This window comes from Catharus ustulatus, chromosome 3 (genome assembly GCF_009819885.2).
Source record: "Catharus ustulatus isolate bCatUst1 chromosome 3, bCatUst1.pri.v2, whole genome shotgun sequence".
In the NCBI taxonomy this organism is placed as follows: Eukaryota; Metazoa; Chordata; class Aves; order Passeriformes; family Turdidae; genus Catharus; species Catharus ustulatus.
In genome coordinates this window covers 6,774,133-6,797,113 of record NC_046223.1, presented here as the reverse complement: position 1 = coordinate 6,797,113, position 22,981 = coordinate 6,774,133, and the positions used below count along the sequence as shown (strand labels likewise).

The 22,981-nt window shown below is 39.7% G+C and overlaps 1 protein-coding gene across 5 annotated transcripts in view; it reads right to left on the bottom strand.

The window, feature by feature from the left end:
• Window positions 1–22,981, bottom strand: part of TASP1 (taspase 1) — an 87,660-nt gene that overhangs the window by 16,723 nt on the left and 47,956 nt on the right. For 4 of the 5 annotated variants that reach the window (XM_033055185.1, XM_033055187.1, XM_033055186.2 and 1 more), the window contains 2 exons: window positions 10,823–10,933; window positions 918–1,028 (listed from right to left, as the gene is read on the bottom strand). In XM_033055185.1, coding sequence (XP_032911076.1) covers window positions 918–1,028; window positions 10,823–10,933 — 222 coding nt within the window. The remainder of the gene's footprint in view (window positions 1–917; window positions 1,029–10,822; window positions 10,934–22,981) is intronic. The other variant, XM_033055188.1, reaches the window with a different exon arrangement.

Genomic DNA, 22,981 nt, shown 5'->3' with positions numbered 1-22,981 from the left:
CAAATTCCTCCCCTTAAAGAGGCTTTACTGTCTCAGGGTTGTATTTTGTCCTGGGGTGACGTTATGGTGCTTGTATCCCCAGCCGTGTGTTCTGTTTCAGTGAAGGTTTGTTCTGTCTACTTATCAGCTGGCTCCCCTCCCCCATCATCTGTGCTTAGGGGAGGCTAGGTTTGCAGGCTTTGCTGGCTCTTGCTTGCTTGCTTGCTTGGCTTGCTGGCTTTAGCTTTGTTGGCTTTTGCTTATTAGTTAGCAGCAAGACAGGGATTGTGTTTCCAGGACAGAAACAGGGATGAAGGGATGTAAAGCCCTTTTGGAACAAGCCAGCTACTGGTGGAGGCAAAGTCCAGGTGATTTCTGCACAAAATCAAGTTTGGGGCAAATGCAAATAGTAACTGGGACTTATCTAAACTGATTTTCCTGGCCCTTACCAAGAATAAACAACCATAAGCAACTTTCCTTACAAATTAAGTGTATCCTCCACATTCATATATTTTCTTCTGCCAAAAGGAGGAATAAAGAACTCTTTAGAAAGCGTTTTTCACAGACAAGCTACTGAGCAGCAGTAAATGGCTACAAGCATTATCCCCAGCTCTAAATGCAATTTTTCCTATGAGGAACACATCCTGCCTTGCCACAAGCAACTATCATATCTATGGCATAGATTTAGAAGGATCCCACACAACCCTCTGAATGACAATTCTGCTTAGAAATAATGAGTCAGAAAGAATGCTCTTTTCTGGAGTTTTAATAACAATTGGCCTTGTTTGTTCCTTACTTTGCTTTCTAGATTTTTATTATTTCAATGTCAATTCCTTTTTGTTTTCCCTGTGGCTTTCAAACATGCACAGAGATTTTTATTTCACCCTTCACTTTGAGTTAGCACCCAGCTGAATTAAAAATGAGTAAGAATTCCTTACCTAGTAAAGTTGGCTTTTCCTGTGAGGATTCAGGCTCTGCTGAACACCTGCAGGAGCGGAGAACTATCACACCTCCAAGAACACCATCTTCATTGGCTAGAAAAGGTGAACCTGGGCAAAATTTTTGGGAAGAATTACTTGCACTAGGAATAGTTTCTTGGGCATTCTTCTTTAAATCTGACTTTCTGCCTTTCCCGTTTAATCTCATCACTAAGGGTTGAAAAGACTGACAAATCAAACAGTGCTTTTGCAAAAGCATCAGTTCTCTTCTTCCTAGTGTTTCAAAAGAATAATTTTCTAGAACATTAATCTACTAATTCACCCATAATAAAAAAAAAAGCTACATGAAATAAAACAAAAATATTAAAAATTACATTTGTGAGTGCAAACTGATTTGTTCACAGATCAAGGAAAATATAATAATGAAAAATGGAATGTCAAGTTGAAAAAAATTGTGACTCAATATTTGGTTCTTTCTGTTCTATAAAGACATATCTAAAAAATCAAGCAAATTTAGATTAATTTTTACAGTTTATTCATTTTTGCCAATGTACAGAGACATCAAACTGCTATACTGTCTGCCTTGCTGTTTGATGAATATTAGCATAAAAGCCTAAGCACATCCTTTTTACAGTGGCTCCTCTGTTGTTAATTTAAGACATAGGATATAAAAGTCTTCTATCAGAAGCTGAAAAAGCTTTAGAGTTAGCTGAACCAAGCCTAAGTATTCTTTCTCTGGTTTGCAATTTGAAATAAGATTCCTATAGCTTTAAATGTGGAAACAATGGTACAATTTACATACAATTAAAGTGTCTTGAGCCACAAAATTAATCAAGTTCTTGCACTCAGGCCCATAGACATGCTAGTTACACATCTCCATTATGCTGTCATTTAAAATTGAACATACAATTGCAACAGCCATTTAATGTAATTCTTTTAATTCTTTCTTTTAAATAAATTAGTGTACAGACACTGTAATTTGCCAGCCACAAGATCTTTGGAGCAGATCTATTCATCAGGCTCCTTTAACATGCCCACAGCTATTTGTATGATTAAAACTACTCTTTTAATGCAAATAACAACAAAATAGCCCAATAAAATCCAACTTCAAGCTTTACCATAAGGAAAACTAGAAGTTTTATCATGTTTTCTCTAAACATTAGAGCAGCTCTCTTCAAAAGTGATACAAGGTGGTCACTGCAATAGAAGCCCACGTTGCAGGAAAATAATAAATGCAGTATGCTTAATAAACAGCAATATCTTATTTGATCTAATGCAAACAGATACAATCTTGAAAGTGCCACTTGCTTTGTAATAGAACTACTCCTAGTTACAGTTACACCTCCTGTATTCCTCACTGACTGCCACCAAATACCTGTGAAACAAGAATCCAGCCCATAAGGTAAGAGATAACAAAATGAGGTTACTCATAAGGTAAGAGATAACAAAATATGTTTGGTTAAAATAGAAACACAAGGCTTGGAAAGAGTTTTACCACCCAAGTCAAAATCAGGCACTTCAAAGACAATGCCTCTACCTGAACTTGGTCTGCAGACCTAATCTTACACTAAAATACACAAATTATTTAGGCTCCAGGCCATGCTGTGGCAAAAAGTCATTGAAGAGACAGTAAAATTCTGGTTTGTTTTTTTAATAAGCAGCTTCTCCTTCCCTTTCAAGGGCCTTGAAAGATTCTTCCAAGGTTCGAGTGAAAAATGTTAATTATCTCTTTCATTAGAATGGTTAAAATGTTCTACTTCATCAGAACACAGCCAGCAAACAATATTCACAGCAGTCAGTATATTTGAGGCCACAGTAAAACACTGGGACTGTATGAATGTTCATAACACCAGACAGCAACTGCTGATTATACTTTATAGAGTTGGTGCCACTGAAGTCTTGTTCTAGAAATGCTTCCATTAGTTTAATCACTTTTTTGGGGAGGGGGTTTGTTTCTTCCACACTCTGAAAAAAATACATGAAAGGGAAATCTGTAAATAAGCTAATTACATTTTTTTTTCATCCTCCCAGTATTTTGGTCAACTATGCCATCATGACTGATGAAATTTTCAGTAATCCGAGTAACTTGTACATGGTCTTTTGAAATCTTGCAAGGCTTAGCAGTGTATTTCTTTCCACGTAGAGACTCTGCAGAAACACTGCATTTTCAACAAAATTGTTCCACTTTTACAGGGATTTCTTTGCAAAAACGAAATAGTCATCTTCAGCAAAACACAGAATAGAAAAAAACAACCACTCAAAGCAAGTGTTTTGTTTCAAAACTTATCTATAAGTAATTCAAACTTGAGCTTCAAGCACATAAGAGACTTCAGCTTACAACTTAATCTAAAAAGACTGTCAACCTCTACATGAATAACTGCGAGCCCCAGTTCTGTCAGCATAAATAGCATTTATTTATTGACATTAAACATGGTGTCCATTATATTGCCCTAAGTATGTACAGAATTGTTTTCTGAACAAATTACTTCCTTCAGCATTATACACCATGGAAGCTTTATTACAGTCCATAAAACTTAAAGGCTTTGAAGACCACTCAGAAGTTGGAAAACTGACTGTATTAATTCAACCTTTGCTGAAGTACACTGCCACCCTACGGCAACTGGAAAACTCCAGAGGAGGATTAACTTAATAGCACTGCACCTGATAAAAGTGTGATAAAAGTCTTAACTTCAGCACCCATAACATACGATAGATGGGGAAGACACCGACTTCTTCAAGAATGACACAGGATGGACCTTTGGACTAGGAAGAAATGTTCGTTACGCCACATGAAACCAGGTCACACTGCACTAACTTTGTAACAGTACTACTGGCATGAGACAGATTAATAAAACCACTTAGAGTGACTTGTAGCAGGTAATTTGAACGGAGTATTGAACCAAATGTCTTAAAAGATTGTGTTATGCAAACAAAGCAAGGATGCTGGGAGACATTATCTCTCCTACAGACAGAAACATAGCCCTGCTTGCCCTTTTGATGTTCTACACCATGTCATCATCACCTGCAGAATGAGCACTATTCTGGAACGGTGGGAGAAGTCTGAAAAAAGAACACAGCCCTTGTTTTCATCTCCAAACACAAGCAGCAAATGAAGATACAAAGATTCACGATCTTCCCACCCACACCACTTCCCAGGGCCACCCTGCTTCCCCTTGTTGAAGGCTGCCATTCCCAGACACATCAGAAGCAAATTATGTGACTACACCCTCACCCATCCTAAATGCCTTCAGCGGTAAGTTCAGCTAAATCATCTCAGTGCAAAATCAGCAACAACACAGTGAATGTCTCCAATTCACTGCTGAAGTTGTGGGGAATCATCCTCTAAGAAGTGTCAGTAAAAACCAGCTGCCTACAATAATAATATTACAGTATTCTACATTACAGTAAATTCAGGCTGTTTCGCTGCTCTTAAAAATCAGACCCTAAGCCAAATTAAATACCTGCTGAACAGCATACTGCTTAAAAGTTACTTATTTTCCAATTAAAGCAATTTTTCAAAAATGTTAAGAGAGGGATTCAAATATAATACCTTTTTTAATCAAGGATCTTTCTAGATATGCAGACCTACTGGCAATGATTACAATTATGCTGAAGCGTATATTTTAACAAACCAGAGAGTGCAAATGAGAAAGTCTATGGTAAGCAAAATTCCAGACAGCTGAATGTTCTGCATCCATCACCAAATCTGCAAAAATAATGGTACAAAAGCAGTATTATAGTTTATCTCTAAAGAAAATCCATGTGCCATACACAGGAATTAATTTGAGTGTTCTCAAAACACTATGATTTCAAAGGTTAGGAATATATTTCATTAATTTAGTTCATTTTTGTTACAGGGCCAGCCAATTGAAAAAAAGAAATAACAGAGCAGATTTTTGTAAAAAATAAGAATACAGGTAATGACTTTTTAATATATGCATTTAATTACTATTTCAAGAGGAGGAGAAATAGTGGAACTAAAATACTGCTACATATATTAAAGGTAGAATGGTTTCTCATCAGAAGGAAAAACTGATCTGGCTCCTACTTCCTACACCATTTTTGCTCTCTCTGTACTCTTCAGAAAGACAGATTTTCCTGTACAAATTCAAAATTTAGTTAAAATAAAACCAAAATATGCCTACTAGCCAAAAATATTGTTTTCCACTGCAATAAAATAGAATTGCTGGATAAATCTTTGATCTAATAGCTTGCTAATGACAAAAATCACAAAAACCTGGGGCTTGGAATATAATTTTAAGTCTCATAAAGCTCAGTGTTCCTTTCCCAGTTACACTAACATACCACTGAGGAATGTGGAGTAAAACTCCAACTGCAGCATTAACTAATAATGTTAGCACTGACTGGCCACACCAGAGAGAAAGGGTAGGACAAAACCAAACAAACCCCACATTTCATTCGACTTTCCCCAGTCACAAAATTACTTTCTACGAAACACATTTCTCTCCTTCAAAGCTCAACTACTCTATTATTGCTATGTGACATACAGAAAGCATTTACACACTTTTATTTATGTATTTTGCATGTTTTTACTCTGTAGCAGTGGTCTCTCAAAAACAAGCAAGCAGGTCTTCACAGCAATTCCACACTCACTGATCCCATGAATTTCTGCCAGGTTCAGCCACTCATCAGAGACAGAACTGACAGGTTCCACAAGTGTTAAAGGAAATAATGGCCTCAACATTCAGCCCTGCTCTGCAGGAGCTACAGTTACAGAAAAAGTGAGGAACAATTTTCTTCAGCATCTCTTGTAAATTAAAGCTCTCATGGGATGAAGATTGTTTCCTCCAGATCATGGGATCGATATGAGTTGTTCACTTCTGATCCTGGGCCTTTTTTCCCCATGTGTATTTACTGCACAGAATCATTCTAGCACAGATCCAACACTAAGCTGTAAATGAAGTGTTTTATTTACACTTACCCAGTTGAAGGATGAACCAGCTGCTCATCACATGTTTTTACATTGATACTCTTCCATAGCAGAGAAACCATTACGAGCTTCATTGTTTACATCAGCTTTCAAAGGCTTAAAATTTGGGCCTAAACACTGACCATGGTGTGGTGAAACCATTAAGTGCTTCAGCAGCCCCCAGTTTTAACGGAGGGCAATCAAACAAACCTTCTTCTGCACTGAGTGAAATTCTGACTATTTCAGGTCAACAGTCTATAGATCACCTTAGCCACTGGACTGTCAGCTCATGTACAAAACGTGGTGGAGGTGAAGCTGCCACTCTGCTTCTGCTATGTATCCTACTAAACTCCAAGGTAACAATTGAAACAAACATTGGAGGAATACAATAAGCGCTAAATTAAGCCTGCTTTTAATTTCATGCACCAGTACTTGGAGAATGTTTAAGCACAAGCTGTCTCAAGTCAGAGGTCTTTGTATATCATGCTACATTAAGTTACAAAATCTATACTGATTTTTTTAAAGAAGCTGCAAGGGAAAACACCTTCACTTTAAAACTTAACAGGGAAGATCTTAAGAAATTAAATATCTGAGGATACCATAGACCAATAAAATCTCAGTGCTTCTGACATGGAGGAGCACAGGGAGGACCTATAAAAATCCTTGTGAAACATCACCACGCTGTGTTTATGAAACTTCAGGATCACTTCATTCTCTACTGAAACCTTTTCCTCTGTGTCACGGAGAAGCATAATAATGCTTCCATAATTTGTTTTCTCTGCTAGAAAACCACAAAGGATACTACAAAGCTTGGAGTGATGCAGCACCAAAGGAAATTATAATGTACTATAAATTACAACACGGTGCAATGCCAGCCCCAGTCTTGTTAAAGTACCTTTAACCAGGTACTTTAAGTAAAGGCTTTTTTTCTCCCCAGCAAGCATAATTAGTAATCAGGAAATTCATATTCTATGATTCCTAGCTGTCTCAAGTCCTGCTCAGAAGAGAGGATTTTGACACTACATTTCTAGAAGAGAAACTGTCAGCATTATCCTTCTCCTATTATCTTTCTGCAGACTTCACTCAACTGAAGCACAGTTTAAAAACACAAGACTAGCGAAATGTATTTACACTAAGGAAAGAACAAATATCAGATTCCAACTATGTCTTTCAGCTCATTATTCTCTAATACTTCATAAGTTCTAAAGTACCATTGGTAATGATGCTATTGTTAAAAGCCCAGATTTCCCGCCAGTGAGATGACACAAATATTTACTCTAAGTCTACATTCCACAAACTTGGTTGCATTTGAAAGGAATGATGAGTAACAAAATCCTCTGTTCCTCTGTTTGGAAGGTATTTGTGTTTACAGAACACCATTCTTTAACTGTGAACCAAGCCCTTCATGCTCTTTGACTAAAGATATGGAGCCTGTTCCATTTACAAAAAGTCTAAATTTAATTTCTCTCACCTCTGATTCAACCATCAGTTATGCATTCTCCACAGTAAGTTGGCTCTGAGAAAGGATGAGAGAAGCACATCTGACATGAGTTTGCTCATCACCTGCTGTTTAAACAGCACTCACTGTCCAAGTCAGGCTTTCCCTAGCTGGAAGGATTCCCAGGGCTCTGCAGAAACTCGGAGAGTCCTGTAAACAGGAAGCACCTTCTGATGGCAACTGCCAAAATGAGCTGTTCATTCCTCTGACACAAGTAACATACATTCTGACTTCTGATGAAACATCCTAGCTCAGCTTTGTTGAAGGTTGGGGCTTATCCCAATGCCTTGATCCATTATAATTCTGGTGAAGGTTTCACAAGACCACAAAGCAGGGCTCTAAGGAAGGCAAGGGAAGCATCTATGCCATCCGCAAGGAGTCTATTATCACATTTTATCCTGCTGTTCCACAGTAGGAAATCCTGCACCACACTACAGTAATTTCACGAATACAAGCCGCACAGACTATAAGCCGCATCTCTGGGTGTTGGCAAACATTTCGTTCTTTGTCCATAAATAAGCCGCACCTGAGTATAAGCCGCTCTGTTGTTCGCAGCGACGACCTGCATGCAACAAAGTTGCCAATTAGTAACAGAACCGCGGCAGGGCGGGGTTTACTGGCTCGGCTCAGGCTGTGCAGGCTCGGCCCGCTCGGGGCTGCCAATGGGGCCAGGTGGCCCAGCTCGGCGCTGCCACTCGGCAGGGCTGCTCGGGGCCGGCCGCTGCTGCCACTGGGCTCGGTCACCATGGCCCGGCGCTGCCCCGCGGTGGCAGGCAGAGACGGAGCCCCCCCGCTCCCGCGGCAGCAGGCGGGGACGGAGCCCCCCGCCGCCTCCCCGAGCCGTGGCCATGGCAGCATGGGGCCCCCGCCACCTCCCCGAGCTGCGGCAATGGCGGCATGGGGCCCCCCGTCTCTCACCCGGGCTGCGGCAGAGGAGGGAAGGAGAGAGCTCTCCCCCCTCTCTCCCCGCCCCCCGTGCTGCCTGCAGGGAGCCAGGCTCCACCCACGGTGCAACAGAGTAACAATTTGTAACAATCACAAAATGCCGGCTTTCACTGGCAGCTGCTCGGCTCAGCACTCTGGCTGGCACTTCCGAGGTTGTAAATGTCAGAAAATTATTCACATATTAGCCGCTCCTGAGTATAAACTGCATTTCCGGTTTAGGAACAAAATCTTAGTCAAAATGGTGCGGCTTGTATTCGTGAAATTACTGTACACATCCTGTGCTATCAGCTAGCACATCATCTATGAAAAGTCACAGCAAAAAAAACCTATTTAGTATAACCTACTGTTTTAAGTGCAATGCACATTTTTAACTGTCTCACTGTATTTGCTGCATGCAACTTTACATTCCATCTGCAGAATTGCCAAGATCTCCAAAACGTCTTTACCAGCTACAAACTCAATAATATGTCACATGTAACCAGCAAGATCTATCTGGATTTTGATGTTTTTCTCTATCAGTTTTCATTCACAGCTGAGCACAAATTAGATTTTATGCTTTCTAATCCAAGCACTTCACCTACACAAAAAACAAAGGTGGTTGTGTCTTTTTTCCCCACATCAGCACTGCTCAGAGTATAAATGAGCAGATAGTACACACTCCTGCTGTCAGGCAGCAGAAGCCTGCAGTGGTAAGTTTCTGAAAATACAAGACCTGTCCTGAATTAAAACTTTAAAAAGGAATTACACAGCATTTATATAAATGTTGTATAATTTTTTTTTCAAATTTTCATTTCACAGAGAGCATTAATTTCATCCTGTGCCTCACTCTTTTCACTTTCTGCTGTTTATCTGGGTTTAGTGTTTTGCCAAGGCAGTAACACATCACACTGATATCCTGGTGTCTCTGTCTGTACAGCTCCTCTTTCTCTGCAATTGATAGTTCTGGTGTAACAAAAAACTTGAGCAACATTTAATATGCTTTTATCTCCAACAGAAACATTTTCACATTTCCACTAAAGAACACAATGTATATATCACATAGGAGCCAGTTAACACTTAAATGAAAACATCTGTTATGCAAAGTGGCGGCAAAATATGTTTGCGATAAACAGCAAAACGAGAACTGCATTTTTTACTAACCATTACCAAACAGAACAAAAACCCAGAAAACTGAAAGCAACTTAAAGAAGGCACCTTTAACTAAAATTTTTTACATTCTGGGCTTTTATCAACCCAGTAGCTGATACTGATTACATCAGTAGCTTTCCATCTTGTGTGTGTACATGCATTAATATGAAATTGCAGAACACTACATACAATTTGGGCTTGCTTTTATTACTCTTACCATAGACAGCACAATAAATTTTGAGATCAGACTTTCCTAAAGTTAGGCCACTTCCATACAACATCTGCAAAGCAGGTTACAAATTAGCAAAGCTATCAGAAGCATCCTTCCTAAAAACTTCTTCTGGTTACACAAATTCCTAATGTTGTGCCACTACGCACTAGAATGAGTGATTAAATATAAAAAAGCTACATTTTTGCTGCTTGGATTAAAATCTTTTTGGGGAACACTGTGTGTGTTCTGCACTCTTACAACACCTAGAAATGACTGCAGTACAGCAGCAGATTATCAAGTGCAGTCTTTCAATGCAAAGGTGACTTCCCCTCAAACAGTCAAATGTCAGAAGCAGAATCCAACATGGATTCAACACTATAAAAAAAAAAAAGTTGCAATGCACTGCTTGCCAAGACCCTGGGACACTAAAAGGTGTGTATATGTCCCTTTTCCAGTTCTAATTAAAGTATCACAAAATGAGCTTTGGCAACACCGTGTACAAGTATTATGATGTCCATAAAAAATTTTGAAGACGAATATTGTCTGTGGATTCTAAAGCTTGAAAAATTTTAAGGGATATGAAAACACTGCAAATCAACATATACACCACAAGCTTCACTGGAATTTTCAAAAGGGCAAGACTTCATGGTTATTTTAAAACTCCACTTTCATATTTTGTTTACAAGTTGAGGAAAGAAAACAAGATCTATATTCGCAAGAAATTGAAGACATATTGCACAATTCTCTTAAATTAAAAATTGTTTCTTTAACAAAGTCTATTTCGCTTTTTCAGGAAATTAATTTTATGATGTAAATAGCAAACCAGAATCTGTCTGTCCAAAGCATTTAATTAGAACATGAAATGGTTTTGAGGTCTATTATTTTTAAAAGGGTTAACATGATTAATATTTTTTACTAATGCTCCTAACCCATCAATTCTAAAATATGCAATTGTATACCACAGCCCATGATTCAGACAGGAAATTCTTTCTTCAAACCTCTCCGGGTATTCTATGACTCACATAACAATTGAGGTATTTCCAAGGGTTTTTCTTTAAATTTCCTAATATATTCTTCTGTAGTTTAACATTTTTCAGATGTAACACAACACTGAATCTGAAGCCAACTGCAACACAAGGCCTTAACAGAAATCACAAGATAAAGTATTTAGGCACTCAGGGTCATATACTCACCAATAAACTTGTTTTGCATAGTCTCTAGGAGAGCTTGGTGGGCATCCTCTGTTTGCAAAGCACATGAACATTCTCTGGCCAGTATGGTCCGGACAAGGTGCTCCCCACAGCCTAAAAAAATATTAAGATTGGGAATAGTCAAAATACAGATATCACTATGAAAAAACCCTGGCATTTATGTACATCATCACATTAATTTGGCTGTGATGATGTAAAATAATGACAGTTTCTTCATAGTGATGCATAAGACAAGTTTCTGCCACATATTTTTATTTTTTAAAAAAGTTGACACGAAGTCACTCAAAAATTCAACTAAGTCTGTGGTTTTCTCACAACTTTCCTGAAATTTCGACTGCACAAAGTCATAAATCAAACAAAAGTTACAGCAATTTCACGACCATAAGGGGCACTGGACTATAAGGCGCACCCCCCCGGGAGTCGGTACATTTCACAACTTTGTAGATCAGATAAGGCGCACCGGACTATAAGTTGCACTTTTTTTTTTGCAGCGAGGAGCCGCGCGGCGCGCAACAAAGTAACGAATTACTGGCAGGTGCTCAATTTGCAAACATTTTTCAAAGATCGGTGTAGCCTTTAAATGCAGCCCCAGGTGCCCTCCCCGTGCAGTGTGCCCCAGCACTCCCGCCCACCCCCGGCGCCGGCTGGCACGGCTCACGGCACCCGGTTCCCACTGCACGACTGCACTGCGTCCCGGCTTCCCTGCAGTCGGCGGCGGCGGCGCTTCCCGTTGCTTCCCTGCGGCCGCACCGCTTCTCTCCGCTTCCCCAGGGCTGCACCACTTGTCGCTGCTTCTCGGCGGCCGCGGGGGCTCCGCCGGCACCGCTTCTCGGCAGCCACGGGGGCTCCACCGGCGCCACGATTTGGCGGCCATGGGGGCTCCGCTGGCGCCACGATTCGGCGGCCACAAGGGCTCGGTCACCGCCACCACTTTTTGGCAGCCACAGGGGTTCGGCCACCGCCGCGATTCGGCGGCCGAAGGGGCTTGGTTGGTGCCGCGATTCGGCGGCCGCAAGGGGCTTCTTCGCCGCCGCTTTTTGGCAGCCGAAGGGGCTCGGTCGGTGCCAAGACTCGGCGGCCGCGGGGGTTCTCATTTCCCCTTCGCCCGGGCCAGGGCCGGCACCGCCCGGTTTCTCGTTCCCCCCGTGCCCGTGGTGGCGCTGCCCAGCTTCTTGTTCCGCCCGGGCCAGGGCCAGCGCTGGCTCCCTCCCTCCCCTCGTGGCTCCTGCCGGCTGTGGCCGCCCACTCCTGCCCCCACCTCGCAACTCGGCGCTCCCGCGACACCGCCCCCCCATTGCGGCTCACACGTCCAGTTTGGCAAATTTCGCAACTTTGTCCATCCGATAAGGCGCACCGGACTATAAGGCGCACTTCCAGTTCCAGGGAAAAAATTTAGTCAAAAGGGTGCGCCTTATAGTCGTGAAATTACTGTAAGTGCAGAAAGAAACAGCGACACTGTCTCTGACTTAGCATCACTATCCTGACAGAATCCTTTTACTCATCATTCTCCTGGGAATGATCCTTGCATGCAATTCTTGAAACTGAGAACCACTTCAGTGACACAGTAACTCCTTTTGCATGACAGAACCTGCTACTTAGTCCATCTGATTCAGCCTCTTTGGAACAATGGAATACATGAATTCACCCATGCTTTTTTTGCCAAAGTGGCTGGTCATTGGACTCCTCACACAAATTCCTGTAATTTTTAAAAGTTTGTCCTTAAAAAACTAAAAAGCTTCTGCAAACAACCACTTACTGCCTCAGTGCTTTCTGTACCTATCCCCTGAAACCTAGTTTTGGCAAAGACAAGCAAATCCTTACTGCTACTCTTGTTCTGTAGGAACACTTTCAGATCTGCTGTTTTTCCTCCTACACCCTTCTCCCTTCCTGTATTGTGCTTTGGGACATACAGCTGCAGTCAAATGGCACCATCCATGTTTACTGGACCAACTGGGGTTTGCTGGGTAGGAAAACTCACTGCTGATACCTCCTCCATATAGACCAGGTCATTACACTACTTATGCCTCCTGTTTGTTGAATTTTTTCTCAACAGAGAAAGCAGACAAAGCAGGTAGAAGAGGTATAACCAAGAGCCAAGTGAACTGTGTTAACCAGTTAGGAAAGAAAAAAACATAACTGATGTAGAGTTGTAATGTAAAAATTATCTCAAATTATCTAAATAATTATAGTCTATTAACTGTATTAGCTTTCTTTGAAGAACAGTGGAAACTGTTCTGCGCATTTCAGGGGAAGTGACTACATTTTGATCTGATTTCTAGCTTATCATGGCCTAAAACTACATTAGACATCAGAATACACAGAGAGAAGTCAGATACAGTCCATTCAGAATTATATATAAATATTTCTAGCATACTGCTCATTAAATACAATAAGATGTGCAAGCCCTGGAACCATTACAAAAAACCTGCTATAATCCATTTGGATTTATTAACTCAGGTACAGAACTACATAAATACACCTACACAGCCTCCAGAAATAAATTTATGGCTAGAAACAATCTAGTTGCTTCCAAGTGGCAGGGAGCTGGAGCTGGTAAGAGATCAGACCTAGGCTGGCTTCAGACAAAGGCAGCTCAGTCTCTATGGGTTACTCTTTCTTCACTGGAACACTAACAAGCCCACAACAGAGACACTGGCTTAAGCCAGCCTAGATGTGGCATAAAGAAAAATTTAATAATCAAACACAACCCCAAGTGGCTCCTGGGCAGCCTGCTGAGTCTCTCATTGCTGTGCATAACGTTGAGTTTAGAGCACTGACAGGTTTGGGTACAACATGTCACAAACACATTGACAGGTCTGGTATTGCGCATTGCAGCTACTCACAGACTGGTTTCTAGTTGTTCTCACCATTTCAAAACCTAATTCACAAGGGAATCTACTCAAAGAATCTCCCTCTCTGGCTACTTGTCACACAATTATACCCTTCTCCTTAAATGCACAGTGAGCTTCCACTGGTCTTCAAAGATTGCTAATACAGAAGGGAAACAAAAAATACCCCTAATTTTAAAGATTTAACCCCCAACAAACAAAAAAACTCACCCTCTGGACTACTATGGATGAATTAGATGTCACAGAATCAGCCCAGAGACCAAATTGCTGTAAAATTGTGTACACATGTCCCAAAATCCTGATATATTCAATCATCAAAGAAATACCTTGGTCTTCAGTTATGTGTGCTTACTGATGGGCAGTGTCTCTTGATTAATACAATTCAGTTAAACTGAGTTGTTTGAAGTGGGACACTTTGGCATTAAATCTACATACAACTGGCACAACAGAAAGACAAAAAAATTCTTTGTATAGCAAACAGATTGAGTAAAAACCAGTTATAAATTTAGAGGAAAACTAAAGAGCCAAAATACTACAACAATTACACAGTCCAGGGAAGTTGTTCTTGAGAGCACAAGGAAAAAAGTGTTTTCATTGAGATGGCCAAGCTCTCAAGTTAATGAGAGAAGTGTCCTGGTTAGGAGATAATCTTCAAGAGGCTCGTGCACCAGAGCAACCTCAGCAGCTGCTCACAGGAGGGTCTGTCCATGCATTTGCCTCATTACACACACACTTAGAAGCTTCTGTCCACAACAGAACTGTGACTTATCTACTGTTTATTCCAAAGTGATGGATGAAGAACATGAACAAACCCCACAAGATGCATTTTACCGATAGAGCACAACATGGACATTGCTTTTTTTAAACTAAGAAACTTCAATCACTGTGAAGTTTTGCTGTAAAGAACAAAACTTAACAAGCATATGCTCCAGCAAAAACTGAGAAAGCTGGTTTTTTTCTTGAAAAAAACCTGTTAGTACTTTTAAAAATATAACATGTAATGCCTTTAAATATAACTATATGAATAAGAAGCAAGGGATTTAGAATAGGAATCAAATAAATGAGACTCAGAAATCAGAGTAAGCCTATGCATCTCCAGCGCATCAAGTAATAAAACCAGATGTTTCTACTTCACAATTTTCAAGTATTTCCCAAAGTGTCATCAAAAAAACAATGGCAATTTTTTAGCATGACATATAATGTCATTTCCTCCCCAAGAGAATGACTTTATTGAAGAGTTCCCATAACATCAAGTCTGCTCCAAAAAAAATTCAGAGAGAGAAAACTTAATACGGGTTAAGAACAGCTGCAGCCCACAGATGTGATCCAGGATCAACCACAAGAAAAGCAGCTTTGCAATTCTACTAACACATCACACATCTCTACATTCCCACAGACAAAGTCATTCCTTTTTGTCATATTTATGTCAACCTATAAGACAGCTAACTTACAGACTGCTGCTGGCAGTGTACGTAAAAATCTTTCAACACATCACTTGCTGGCAGTCTGTCGGGACAGATAACTAAGGAAAACAATTCCCCCATTTGGAAAAGAAAAATTTTTACTGTAGTTTTTGATGTAGGAACATCTATTTTTGAAGGAAAAACAAAACAAAAAAAAAAACAACAAAAAAAAACCCTAAGCAGTGTTTCACATATTTTGACCAGATACAGGTTGAGGAAAAGAATTACACTTTCAATTATCTCAAGTCAGAACCAAACTTCTTGCAGGCTTAGCAGCTCTCTACATCTGCAGTCTCTAACTGGGGACACACTGTAGATAATACTAGGACTAGGCATAAAATGAATGTATACATTACTACAGCAATCTAAACTGATTTATAACTTACAATATAAAGTTGTGAGTTCAAATTTATAGTTCCGGACACTTTAGTCTGTCAGCATTAGCTAACTTCCAAAAAAGTTGTATTAACATGACTCAAGACAGCAACTCCAGTGAAAGCTACTTAAACACATTTCTAAATCATGCATACAATTTGATGAAAATGTAAATCTGGTTAATTTGCTTAACTATTTCACATTAAACTACATTTAACTGCAAGTATTAATAAATTTGGCATTTCTTTCACTGAATAGAACTACAACCAAACCACGAGGGATTCCCACTAAGAATTCTTCAATTCTACATTAAAGTCTCAAATACATTAATTTTAGTAACTTTCCTGTAAACAGAGTTTAAATCATTTTATTATCTTTTCCCAGTTATGATAATGACTTCTTCAGTAACCTGAAGCTCATTATATTTCAGAAATGAATATTTTGCAGTGACAGACAAATGTTTCCCTAAGATTTCACACAAGAGTGACTCAAATGGAGATGACTAGCTGGAAAAATTTAGTACTTCATACTGAAATAACTGTTTCATATAGTAAACAAATTATTTTCCTAACACAATAATATTTTTTGCAAACATCATGTTGCCTATTTGAACTCCTCTGCTGGCAAAAATACTACTGTTGGAACTGCTGTTGTCCATGTTTGCAGGGCTTAGTACAATTAACTGCCTTCTTCTAGGATTGCTACTAGCAAAGGGAAAAATGCTTCTACAGAAGACAAAGAGTTTAGAGAGACTATTTTGATAAATCATGCCTGACAAATTTGGTGACCTTCTACAATGAGGTTACAGCATTGGAGGGTAAGGGAAGAGCAACTAGTAATAGGACAAGGGAGAATGTCTTTACAATAATGGAGGGTAGATTTAAATTAGATATTAGGAAGAAATTCTTTACTATGAGGGCGGTGAGACACTGGAAGTGGCTGCCCTGACAAAGTTCTGAATATGCCATCCCTGGAAGTATTCACAGCCAAGCTGGATGACACTTTAAGCAACCTGTTCTAGCAGAAGGTGCTCCTGCTCATGGCAGGATACTGGAACAGGATGATCTTTAAGGTCCCTCCCAACCCAAACCACTCTAAGATCCCATGAAAAATAAACAAACATATAGACAGTTATTTTGGATGCAAGTTTCTAGCCTCCTAGGTTAAGGGGAAAGAATATACAGATTCCTAAAGGCTTCAGGGATATATGGCAACAGATTCCTATGACAAAGGAAGGAAAGAAGAATGAGGCTCAATAGCCACACCACCTTTATTTTGTAAATAAACTACAAACCCAAACAAAACTCTAAAAGATCCCAGAAAAACTGTCTTCAACCAGAAGCTTCTATTCCCGCCTGAAAATTACTTGAAGATCATATACAAAATCACTTGAAGATCATACAGAACACCAACACCGATTTTCAGAGACCCTTATCTTGGATCACACCACAATACAGTTTTTAATACAGTGTTACTTTCAAAGTGCCAGGTAGACCAAAAGTGAAATAGAATCTCCCTTTTCTGTGAGTATTGAAATGCGTAATTTCTGAGAATAGTACAATTTTACCACCTATTCAAATATTCCTCATTGATTACTGCAAGAATTGTACAAGAACAGTCTGGGAATCTGCAACCTTTATCTTTCATAGTCTCTTTTTAGAGAGACTTTATATAATTTAGCTGTTCTGGATGTATCAGCAGTCCCCTTGGATTATTATTTCAGCAGTAGTAATTTGCTAGTTAGTCTATGCACAACTTCCATAGCAGCCAAGTTACTGAGGGGAGAGTTGTGATATTTTTGTTTTTATTTTTTTAAGATTGTTAATATCTTCAATTTTTAGCTATTCTATCAGATACTATCTTACACTGCAGAGAATTCTGAAAATAAAGGTTAAGAAATCTGAGCTATAATTTTTAAATGTTAATCTTTCTGTACCAAGCAGTAACTAATACTCAATTCACAGGCTATACAAACTTCAACTTGCTACAGACTTGGATCTTTCCTTTGAGCTTCATGCAAGAAACTAAGAATTAAATCACTGGTTGTTTTTTTTTCCTCAGCATAGTGACTTCTCAAGAAGATTTCTAATGCTTGAAATAACCACAACAAGAGGAGAAAAGCCAGCACAATATACACTGAACATCCCATACAATGCATGCTCTGCATCTCATAATGTTCCTCCAATGCAACCAAGATGGCAAGCAAAGGAAGGTCCTGTGCAAAGCCACGGCCTCCGAGCAGCGTGTCAGAGAGAAATTGTTTTCCTGCTTCTTTTGATGGGAGATGCTTTCAAGTCAGAAAATTAGAAACAGGTGTGCCAGAGGGCACACACACATCCATGCACCACACTGAAAAACACACGTTTTCAATTTTCAGACATGAAAGAGGCTCCTGTTGAATGGAAGGAGAAAAGAAAATTGAGTTTGCTTTCTGTGAGCCACAAGCAGAGCTTACAGAGCTCTGACAGGCTGCAGGAGTCTGTCTAGCTATGAAATAGACAGTACCTCGACACAAAGTGCTGGAACTTGTTTTAAAGGAGTACAGAATGGAAACTTGCATTACTCACATACAGTCAAGAATGGAAAAATTAATCTAGTTTACTTTACTGCCAAAGTATGACTCTTCACTTTTCAGAAGCTAAAGACAGAAGTTACAGGTTATCTGCATTTTATCATCTATTCTACACAGCATAGTCTGAACCTAGCCCTGTTGTTTCTGTCTTGTAAAGTTTTGATTTATTTTCAGTTTAACAGTAGTCCCTAAAGTGTCAGTTAACAAGTTTAAGAACTACTATTTCTGCTTTATTTCCTGGATAACTCCTAGTTATGCCTAATGGAAACACAATGAAACCTATATTTCAGTAAATTCTTTTTGTCATTTCCAGCATCTCTAGAAAGAGTTGACTAAAAACTTGCAAGCCAGTAATTTTAAAAACCAAAATACAGTACAATAAAAATATTTAGTTGGCAAGACACTGATACAGGTAGTTACATATTGAAATAAAATTTTAATGTATAATTCTCTAAAGAGAAAAGGCTGCAGTCTAGCAGAATGCACTACAGTATTAAATTAAAGTTACATAACTTTTAGTTTTTCTTGCTCATATCAGCTGATGTATCTTGTCTTTATACTAGCAGGGGAAAATTTTAAATTACTGACCTACTGCCAGAAAAAACAACTGCAAACAAAGTCCCTTCCAATTCCTAAAGCACTGATCCTAGAGGGCTCAATGGAGCACATTGCTGCTGCAGACAGAATATTCTTAGATGATTTACCTACTAAGAAAACGCAATGGAAATTTTCCAAAAGGTTGAAACTTCAGTAAATTTGGGCAGGTTTCAAAAATAACAAAAAGTAAATTCAATATGCAGACAAACTTGTGTCTAAAGTATCTTCTCTAAGGAAAGGTATGAAAACATTTATGTCTCCAAGTTTTTAATATAAAAAATAAACTAATCACTCTAAAGAGCAACTCATTCAGCTTTTCTACAATTTTACACATCAGAAAAGAAAGGGCTAGAGAGATACAGTGCCAAATAGTGGTACATGGCAGATAATCTATTTTAAAAGCTTCTTGTTTGAGTTACTATGAACAAAAAGAATTTCAGATGTACCTCCAAGAGAGGTTAGAATGAAGGAAATTGTAGGTCCCTTAAAGAGTACCATATTTTCACGACCATAAGGCACACCGGATTATAAGGCACAGTGTCAGTTAACGGTAAATTTTCAAACTATTTTCATATATAAGGCACACCAGATTATAGGGTGTACTTTTTTTTTTGCAATATTGATCCGCGCGCAACTTTCGCAAAGAAACGAATTAGTAACAGAATCACGCGATGGCAGGGTTTACTGGCAGATGCTCAATTTGCAAACATTTTTCACAGACAGGTGTAGCCTTTAAGCGCAGCCTAAAAAGAATCAAAACACCAAAAAAAGTACAGAGAAAAATCACTCACTTTTATTGAACTTTGAAACAGCTTTATTTTACAGTCAGCTCTATTTATCTTCCATGAAACCTTCGAACTCTTCATCCTCCGTATCAGAAATCATCAATTGGGTGATGGAGGCATCCAGCAAACTCGAACCTGTATCACCCGTATCTGCATCGTCAGAGTCATCAGTTTTGATACTCTCAGCGCCGTCGCTGGTCAGTCCAGGAATGATGTCAGCCTTCCCGAACCGTCGGATGACAGCTCTGGCGGATACAGCCAGGCATCCACTATCCACTGGTACACAGTGGTATAACTGGCCCGGCATAGCCTCCCGGTCTTCGTGAAGGAGCGCTCTCCTTCCACCATTCAGTTTTCCCACATGATTCGCAGTTTCGCCTTGAAGGAACGAATGACACTTATGTCCAGTGGTTGCACTTCTTTGGTGAAACCAGCCGATATTACAGCAAGCTCTGAGTTTATCTTTTTCACCAGGGCTTTCACACTTTCTGTTTTGTGGGCACGCATGGAGTCGTATACCAACAATGCCAGCAACGCACAAAAATATCCATCCAGTCTCTGAATGCAAACTTCTGATAGTTAGTTCTTCATTATCTCTTCATCCATCCAGCCTTTAGGATTCACTTCAACAATTATGCCAGCTGGAACTGTTTCTTTAGGCAACGTTTTTCTTTTAAAAATTACCATTGGGGGCAATGAGAACTATAATAAACTATGTCATTTCGTTTCCTGTGGTGCACACTGTTAACGCTGATGTTCTGGTTCTCTCGACAGTTCGGTTCAGCGGCATATCAAAGGTGAGGGGGACTTCATCCATGTTGATGATGTGGTCGGCCTGTATATTTTTTTCAGAGATCTTGCTTTTGCAGTAACTCCGGAAGGTGGCCAACTTTTCCTTGCAATCCACCGGCAACTGCTGAGACACCACTGTCCTTGCACAGATAGAGAGCTGCCATCATTTCATGAAACGGAAGCACCAAGAAGGCCCTGCTTTAAATTCACTGATATCCATTTCATTTGCCATCACTTTGGTTTTTATCTGAATGGAGACAGTTGAGAAGCTTCTCCCAGCTGCTCTTTTTTCTGAAATCCAACAGTCAAGTATGTCTTCTAGTTGTGGTCATCTTGCTTTATTGCCGCGGAAACTTTTCTTTGTCTTCTTTGCAAGACATAGGTCATCTTCTTGCTTTCTCCACTTGCGCACCATGGACTCATTAATGTGGAATTCTCTAGCTGCAGCTCTATTTCCATGTTCTTTTGCACGGTTGATTGCTTTCAATTTAAAATCTATTTCACTTGGGCAAGGCAGAGCTGCAGGAACAGCATGAAGTATCCAGAACTGGTGCTGCTCAGTTGCTGGCCCAGGATACAAAATCTGGGCCTCCTGCAGGAGGCTACAACTTCCACAAGCCTGTGCACCTTCAAGTCTACCAGACGTTATAACATCAAGGCCAATTAAAATTTTGAGAGGCAATAAGCACTCTGATTATTGTATCCATCCAGTTCTTACCAACAAAGGCAATTCAAACCACTACTCTGATCATTCTGAGGACAAACCCCTCAGCTTTGAACACTGTACTGTGTTTTAATTGTAAAATCTGCAGTACTGTATTTAAGTGACTGCTGCTCAAGCCTACCATTCCCACAAATCATCTCTGCCTGAGGCTTCCTCTGTCTTCTCCCACACTCGTGGTAGTGCTGAGTTAGTTCACAAACCCCGTGCTACAGCACTGAAGCCTCCCAACTGCATCTGGACACACAGGTTGAATGAACTCTTGACAGAAACTTTCCCTTCACAGGTAAATACTGATATGTCTGGAGATAGACCTCCTCTTCCTCCACCCCACATCTGGTTCACAGTAACAATGACATAACTCTTCTCCATATGCAGTTGCTTCATCTGTGATGCATTAAATTACCTCTTATTCCCCAAATCTTACAGGCCAGACTGATTTTGAGAGGTAACATGTATGTCTACAAAGATATTAATTGTATCATGATATCCATCTCACACAGTGTAGCTCAAACAATCTGCACAGGATACAAGATTTGCATGTGAAATTCCTCTGGGTATTGGGGGCATGGACTCAGAAAGACAGACCAGACAGACAATGCTGCACTTGTGTGCTATGTAAGTTTGAAGCAAGATTTATAATCACTTTAAAAATGTAATTCATGGGCAGAAGCTGCTCAGAGAAACTGTGGATGCCCCATCTCTGGAACTGTTTGAGGCTAGACTGGATGGAGCTTTGAGCAAATTGGTCTAGAAGGCATCCCTGCCCAGAGTAGAGGTGCTCCATCCATTGAGGTCCTTCCAACACAAGTTATTCCATGATTCTACAAAACAGCACTGGCCAGGTATTCACTCACTGGATCCTAACACAGCCACTACTGCCCTCAACAAAAAGCAATCACAAAGCTTAAGTTATGCATTACAAGTCAATTCATTTGCATTAAAGTTTCCCTTAAAAGTATTTACTTTTTGCACATCACTATAGTTTGTTTGCAAGAGGAGTTTTCAAGTAGGAATCTACAGATCAGTGGCTTTCATAAGGAGACCAAAATGCTGGCTGAGGGCACAGATCAACAAACAATTTTAACAATCACAGCCCATCTCTGCACAAGTGTCATTCCTACTCCATCCTATTCCACATTACACATTCCATATTGCCTGCAAAAGCACCCATAAGACACACAATGGACTGGAAAGAACAGATGTGAACACAATTTGAGCACTAAAAGATGGGACAAGGAAAAGTGAATATAATAATTCCCTTATTGCATTATTCTCTTATTATCCATTTCAAAAACAAGAGAAACCTCCTTGAGCAGGAGGCTGGACTCAAGCTCCTGAGGCTCCTTTCAAACTAAACAAATTCTGTGATTCTTCACAACACAAAGTGTGCTATTTTTCCTTCATGGAATGATGCATATTATGTACAAATGCATATCCAACACAGCTTCTAAAGTATTATGATCTAATCTCTAAACTGCCTTTTTGAGAACAGAGGCCACTGCTTCTGTTATGAGACCTTAACAGTTTTTAAATATCTTGGTGAATTCACCAACACAAGAAACTCTTGAGGAAGTTTACACAGAATAAAGTTTGTGCTGTTTTCTCTATCTGATTTTCATTCCATTCAAGAAAAGATTCTGTGCCGGGGAGAAGAGCAAGACAGCATTGAAAGACTTTTCCCAGAATCCTCAACTATACCTCATAAATAAATCTGGTATTTCCAGAAATCTGATATCCCTGCTACCTTCTCAATAAAACATAACTCTGGCTCAGCCCTGAAACCAAATAATGTTTCTGAACATCCTTAATTTTTCTGAATTAGCTCAATTATTTCAAGTTTCTACTCCTTCTTCTTTGGGACAATAAATTAAGACGTATTTTAAATCTCCCTAGAATAACTTATGTGCCTTTATTGTATCATATAGTCTCTTCAAATAGGTTTTAGTAAAAGCTGGAGATTCTGCAGCTTTATGTCACAGAATTT